General features: G+C 37.5%; 1 protein-coding gene across 1 annotated transcript; it reads left to right on the top strand.

Moving 5' to 3' along the window:
- The first annotated feature begins 206 nt into the window (after nucleotides 1-206).
- On the top strand, nucleotides 207-6,152 carry LOC140166731 (histamine N-methyltransferase-like). Its single transcript, XM_072190229.1, has 3 exons — nucleotides 207-294; nucleotides 1,275-1,592; nucleotides 5,752-6,152. The coding sequence occupies exons 1-3, from the start codon at nucleotides 207-209 to the stop codon at nucleotides 6,150-6,152; spliced, it is 807 nt and encodes a 268-aa protein (XP_072046330.1).
- Nucleotides 6,153-7,351: the final 1,199 nt, after the last annotated feature.

Raw genomic sequence — 7,351 nt, 5'->3', positions numbered from 1 at the left:
TCATATTAGGACAAAAAGCAAATTGATTACTGAAGCAATTATTACTGGAAAAAAAATTAGAAGATAGAAGGGGAAAGAGAGAGTGTGTGTGTGTGTGTGGGGGGGGGGTAGGATGTTAAGGGTAGGGAGAAAGAGAAACAGACGGGAGAGAGCATTGGAAGTGAAAAGGGAAGGTGGAGGAGAGCTCGAGGTAGAGGAGATATCGAATGTATGGGAGGCGAGGAGGTGGTAGAAGGAGACACTTAGAGAAGAGGAGGTTATATAGGTGGGGAAGAGGGGAAGCCTACGTAAGAGGTATGGGTTGTGCTTACCGGGGATAATAAAATAATTCATAATCAAATCATCTCCATGCATCGTTTATGTTTCATACAAACAAAGCCCCATCCCACCCACCCCTCAATATACGCTTATATCATGTGTATAATTTCTAGGCTTAAAACTCGGTGTGTAATTATACGGTCACCATTACGGTGACATGAAAGTATGCCACCTTCGACAGAGAGCATCAACTGTCGCCCGCGGGGATAGATTTCCGACAATCATGATAATAATTATGTTAGCACCATATGCTATTGTATTCTTATGGTTATATACCCTATACTGTGTCCTCCCAACATAATAATGTTATGATTGCAGACCAGATCTGCTCTACTTTTTAATCGCTTGATCAGTAGCGTAGCCAGCAGGGGGGGTGTGAAAGAAAAAAGTGCCCTTTGACCAAAGGGCAAAGGAAAAGAAAAAGGGCAAGGAGCCCCTTTTTCAACAAAATTCACCCCGATCGTGGGCCAAAATAGTGTAAAATACAAAAAAAATTTGGAAGCTCGAAATCATGTAGGCCTACAGTCTCTCTAAAAACACAAATTTCATGTTGCAACTGCAATTTTTTTTCAGCTGTGCCTCTAAAAAAATTTTGCACCCCCCTGACCAAGAAAGCTGGCTACGCCCCTGCGCTTGATTTTTGGTTTCTGAACAAAAGAGAAACCTACAATTATAAATTGAAATGAGGGGTTGACTTCAACGTACCACCCCAGCAGATTTAACCAAGTTAGCATCCCAACTTAATTTTGATCAGAATTAGCGAAACATCTTCGATAAAAGGAGAGAGTCGGCAGTATCGAGTTGTCGCCCCAGGTACCCATTTGTAGGACAGGGTATATGTTAGCCCGAAACTTCATGGCCATCTCTTTCCTATCCTCACACAAAAGCTTCGAATCGGACAAATCAGTGGAAATCTGATAGCTCTAATTTATGTTGGGATCTTACTTATTATATAGGTTATCAAGAATTGGTTCAGATGAGGATACTAAAATCCGAATTCCCTCAAATATCTGCAACTGTACTTGAGCCAAGCACAAAACAGATCACCAAATATCAAGATACTGTCGCGAAAAGTTGTGATTTGGGCGGAGTCGATTATGATTGGCAGAACCAAACCTTTCAAGAATATATGAGATCCACAGGAGCAAAGGAGAAGTACCATTTCATCACCATTGTTGACGCTATATATTTTTTGGGTGAAGCAGAGGAAGCCGTTAGAAAGTTGTATGAGTTATTGGAACCTGGCGGGATGATGTTTATCCTACTTCAAACCGGTACGATTATAGGAGCTGGTGATATCTGCCCAGCAAACACAAAAACGTTTTTAAATCGTTTTAAATAAGTTATATTTTGGGTTTTGGTTTAGGTAAAAACGTTTTAATAACATCAAAATGTCGGGTTATATAAAACGTTTTGTATGAAAACACACTGCAACAATATTTTTTTAATGTTTTCGAAATGTCATTGTAAACTATTTTTATAAACATTTTTGGCCAAATATTTTGTCACCACTTAAATAACATTATGTTAAAATATTTGCACCCAGCAAACACAGAAATGTTCTTAAAATGTTCTTTACAAAACGTTTTAATAACATGTAGGGTTATATAAAGAAAGGTCGTGAAAACATTTTAAAAACGTTATTGTAAATATTTTGGGCAAACATTTTTTGCAAAATATTTTTTCAACCCCAAAAAAACATAATGTTTAGATGATTTGTACCAAGTTTTCAAAAATGTTTTTGGAATGTTATTAAAACGTTTTATACCCTTTATATAACCCGGCATTTAAATGTTTTCTGAAAAACATTTGTGTTTGCTGTGCAGTAAATTACGAACAAATGTTATTTAATGTTATGAAAACGTTTTATACCATTAATGTACCCTTTCACCGAGTTTGAGTCCTGTACTCCTTACAGATGTTCAGAAAATAAAATTCTAAGATTTGACCGCAGATAACCTTTGACCTGACCACTGCACAGTGTTTCAAAGTGTTCCCCTGGAGCCTTCAAAGGTGAGCTGCTTAGAGCATTTACAATTGATGATGTAAGCAGAGAATGGTCAACTAAGGAGAGCTAAAAATCACTCTCCTATATCAGATTTAAGGAGAGCAGAGTGATTGTTCTTGCTCTCCTCAAAAGGCAGTCCCTGAAGTTTGTTGTCACAGAGTTTGAGCCCCGTACCCCTTACAGATACCCATAAAATGCATTTCAAAAATTTGACCTCTGCATGACCTTTGACCCTGCAAAATGTTCCCCCGGTCATGAGATTTGTTGTCACTGAGTTTGAGCCCCATACCCTTACAGATATCCAGAAAATGAAATTATAAGATTTGACCCTTGTTAACGCAGGTCACGCAGGGGTCACAGGGGTCAAAAACGTGATTTCAACTAAAAATGCATCTTCTCCTACAACGTACGTAGGACAGCAACCCCACTTGCACACATGCATTGTTATTACATAGTGTCTATGTGGTGTACACAGATTTGTGGTCAAAGGTCATTAAGGGGTCACTTCCGGTATAAAACGAAAAACCTTCAAAAATTTTATTAGCTAAGTAAAACATAGCACAGTAACGGTATGTTCACATATGATCTGCAGTCACCCAATGTATATGTGGTATTTTTTTATTTGGGTCAAAGCTCATGAAGGGGTCACTTCCGGTATAAAAAGAAATACCTTTAAAATGCATCTTCTTTCACAAATTATGTGGGACAGAGACGCCACTTTCACATATGCATTGTTATTACCCAGTGTCTATGGGGTGTACACAGATTTGGGGTCAAAGGTCATTAAGGGGTCATTTCCGGTATAAAACGAAATACCTTCAAAAACTTTTATTAGCTAAGTAAAACATGGGACAGTAACGGTATGTTCACACATGATCTGCAGTCACTCACTGTATATGTGGTATTTTTTTATTTCGGGTCAAATCTCATTAAGGGGTCACTTCCGGTATAAAACGAAATACCTTTAAAATGCATCTTCTTCCACAGATTCTGTAGGACAGAGACGCCACTTGCACACATGCATTGTTATTAACCAGTGTCTATGGGGTGTACACAGATTTGGGGTCAAAAGGTCATTAAGGGTCATTTCCGGTATAAAACGAAAAACCTTCAAAAATTTTATTTGCTAAGAAAAACATAGGACAGTAACAGTATGTCCACACATGAATTGTGGTTACCCAGTTTATATGTGGTATTATTTTATTTGGGGTCAAAGGTCATTAAGGGGTCACTTCCGGTATAAAACGAAATACCTTTAAAATGCTTCTTCTTCCACAAATTACGTAGGACAGTGACGCCACTTGCACACATGCATTGTTATAACACAGTGTCTATATGGTGTACACACATTTGGGGTCAATGGTCAGTAAGGGGTCACTTCCGGTATAAAACGATATACCTTCAAAATGCCCTTCTGCCACAAAAAGCATAGCAAAGTGATGCCACGTGGACACGTGCATTGACATTAGCCAATGTCTATGGGGTTTTCATATATTTTGGGGTCAAAGGTGATTAAGGGGTCACCACACGGCTGTGTTCGTGGTCTTAGACCACAGCTAAGTCTAGTTTAGTTTGTTGTCACCAAGTTTGATCCTCGTACCCCTTACAGTTGTCCCGGAAATGCATTTCTAAATTTTGACCTCCGCATGACCTTTGACCTGACCCCTGCATAATGTTCCTCTGGTCATGAGATTTGTTGTCACTGACTTTGAGCCCCATACCCCTTACAGATGTCCCGATAATGCAACTGTAAGAATTTACCCCCTTAATGACCTTTGACCCCAAATCTGTGTACAAGTTAGAGGGACTGGGTAAAGCCGATGCATATGTGCAAGTGACGTCATTGTGCTATATAATATGTGGCATAGGAAACATTTTGAAAGTATTTGGTTATATACCAGAAATGCCCCTTTAATGGCCTTTGACCCCAATTTCGTTTACACCCTATGGGTACTGGATATAGCCGATACGTGTGTGCAAGTTACGTAATTGTAGGGCGTAACATGTAGGAGGAGATGCATTTTGAAGTTTTGTTGCCAGAAAGAAGAAAGAAAGCGGAATCGAAAAGTAAACCCCCCAGTTAGGCAATGAACAAGTGTAATTAACTTGTGAATGTTTTCAAATGCATGAAAAGGTGCATTAACGCTGAGAATTAAGAACTTCACCCTGAAGTTCTATGGTATGTCTTTTGTATCAAATGAAGCCCCAATTGAAGCCATTTAGTAAAACATGATTACCAAAAAGTACATAGGTTTTGCTATTGTCCATATAATGAAAACACGTTGTTAAGTACTTAATATTCACGCCATTATAGACATTATTAACACATACTGCGTAGATATCAAGATGGGTAAAAGTGCTCAACCATAAGTTATGCTTAAGGGCTCGGATATTGACGTTTTCACGTATTTTTTGTGGGACCTGAAAGCACATCAGACACACCAAATTGTATTTTGAATACGAGGAATATCCTTCTAATATCAAATAATTTTTGAGTTTTTGAAATTCGCGATATAATGGCAAAATATTAAAAAATGACATTTTTGACATTTTAACATTCCTCGAATTAGATTGTATAAATGTAATGATATGTATTTTGCGTATGTAGCTTGGATGAAAAGCCGTCCACTAATTGAACATTTTGATCTTTTCTTTTTGAAGATATGCATTTTTGCCCCCAAAAGACCTATTTTAGGTGTTTGGGGAAAAATGTATATCTTCAATACGAAAGGTCAAAATTGTTGAATTGATCATTCCAGCTACATACCTAGCTATTGGTATAACATTTGACAAAAATAAGTTTAAATAGATTAAGCTGGAATCACTCTCACACAACGTTTTACAGAATGTTATTTACCTGTTATGGTGAATAAATGAAACTGAAACTGTCAAGTATCACAGAGTTTATGATTTGTGTAAATATTTTCGATTTTGTTTATGAAAGCTTTTATAAGCCTGGATAACCATTTAATTTTTTTGGCTGAATCGTGGTTTAATATGCAATCATTTAGCAATATATAACGTGCCGTAAGTGGACGGGATTGGAAGTGGGTAATGAATCCAGCACCTTTTGGCAACAGTAGAATGAGTTTATGGTACAAATGCGTGCGAAGCGCGCAAACATTTTTGCCATATTGAAGCTAAAATTGCAAAGGGGGCATATGGTATCACAATTAGCACTTTTAGGCTAAAATGGTCAAATAGAGTGACCTATGAGGGTCAACATGCAACACGCCATTCGGGCGTGTACTTTTAAAAAGATACACGCCCAACAGCAAATTACACGCCATTGGCGTGCGGGCGTGTGTAAAAGTCGAGCCCTGCCGACTATCTGTGCAGATTCTCAATGCCAATCACATTACACGTGTCAATATGAATTAATAAATTATGGATTAATCTTTGTTTTCCTCATATTTTCTTTGCAGAACACACAGGCGTTGGAAAGCTTATGGAGGCTTTCCCACATCTGGCTGCTGAAGATAATAATTCAAGAACCAGTGAATCCGTGAAGGTAAACACTAATCGTCTGACCAGCTCGAAAGAGGTCAAGAATGCCCTTGATAAGTTTCAGATTAACTACACGCAATATTCAAGCTTAGAATATTTAGATTTAACTTCTTGTTTTACTCAGGCACTTACACCTGTCTCCAGCCTTCTGCTTGACCTGGCAACAGGCACAAAGAATTTTTCGAAATCTGTACCTGATGAAGTCTTTAATCAGGTCATGGATTTTCTTAGACTAAATATGCGTGTCGTTAAAAGTGACGAAGATGACGACAAGTTTTACCTTGATACTGAAAATGATGTTTTTTTAATTGCAAAGTAGTTCTACAATCTTGAAATTTTCCTTAAAGGGCATAACATCACTGCTGTAAAGGGGAATGGGGAATGGCCCGATGTAATTATTTGCAGTTTTCTTCTTGAATTATGGCTTTATGTCCTATGTTGACTTACTCACACAACAAATTTGGCTGATTCCACATGATTTAGGTGGAAGTTGGGACATGTGTAAACATTACAAATATGCTAAAAAATCAGGTTTGAAAAAAAATTTAACCAACTTCATATTAATCGTACATTATGGCGTTAAGTGATGATCCACCGTCTTTATTCCTAACGTGTAATCGCATGCTAGACTTTTATATCCTTCGTATTGTTATGTGGTTTATAAGAATCTTTGGCATTATTGGAAATGTTGTGTCTCCTTACACTCGAATCAAGAATAGGCGGCAAAGTAATAAGGTCCAGTTTCTTCTTATCACTAACCTCTCCATATCTGATCTCATAATAAACATCTCAAAAAAAGTAACTAACCCCCCTTAAATAATGACCATTTATTCAAAAACGGGTGATTGTATTACAAATCTGTAATATGCGTTGGAAGCAGAATTTATTTCTGCACATTTTGACACCTCATTTGTATCAAATGACTAAATATTGACGTCACAGCGTACAGTTAAATCAATGTAGCCCAAGATTTGAAAGTTGCAGTAAATTCTATTGATTTTGGATTCAGTGTAATGGAAGGACATATGTGCAATGATATCTGAGTGTTTTTGTATTGTAAAAATTTGTATGTAAGTGCAACTTTCAAATCTGGACCTCACTACATTAAATTGACCGGTGTTTCATTGTTTTCTGGGCTATCGTATCAAATGAGGTTTCAAAATGTGCAGAAATAAATTGTGCTTCCAACGCAGTTTACTTTTGTAATACAATAGCCTCTTTTTGGATAATGGCCATTATTTAAGGGGGTTAGTTACTTTTTGTGAGATGTTTATGCATAATACATTATCATTTTGGTTTCAGTTGATGCATATTATGTGGACTATTTTCCATCAAATTCTGAATCCTGGCGTAGAAGTCTGTTGTGCATGTTTTCTGGAGCCTTATCTGTGTTGTCCACGAGGCTTCAGCTTTCTTTATAACCCTGATAACTTAGATCATTTTGTGGGAATTAAGTATCCATTTGGAAGCCGACGCTTGGGTAAAAAATTAGGCCGCTTACTAATGGCCATTGTGTGG

This window comes from Amphiura filiformis, chromosome 12 (genome assembly GCF_039555335.1).
Source record: "Amphiura filiformis chromosome 12, Afil_fr2py, whole genome shotgun sequence".
Taxonomy (NCBI): Eukaryota; Metazoa; Echinodermata; class Ophiuroidea; order Amphilepidida; family Amphiuridae; genus Amphiura; species Amphiura filiformis.
The sequence above is the reverse complement of the archived record's forward strand: the minus strand, read 5'-3'. Positions and strand labels throughout refer to the sequence as shown.

What these genes read in the sequence shown, in the direction of transcription:
- LOC140166731 (XM_072190229.1), top strand. Translation starts at nt 207, where the DNA reads ATGTATGGGAGGCGAGGAGGTGGTAGAAGGAGACACTTAGAGAAGAGG. An exon ending in AGGGGAAGCCTACGTAAGAG is followed by an intron (nt 295 to 1,274) that starts GTATGGGTTGTG and finishes CTTATTATATAG; the next exon opens with GTTATCAAGAATTGGTTCAG. An exon ending in GTTTATCCTACTTCAAACCG is followed by an intron (nt 1,593 to 5,751) that starts GTACGATTATAG and finishes TTTTCTTTGCAG; the next exon opens with AACACACAGGCGTTGGAAAG.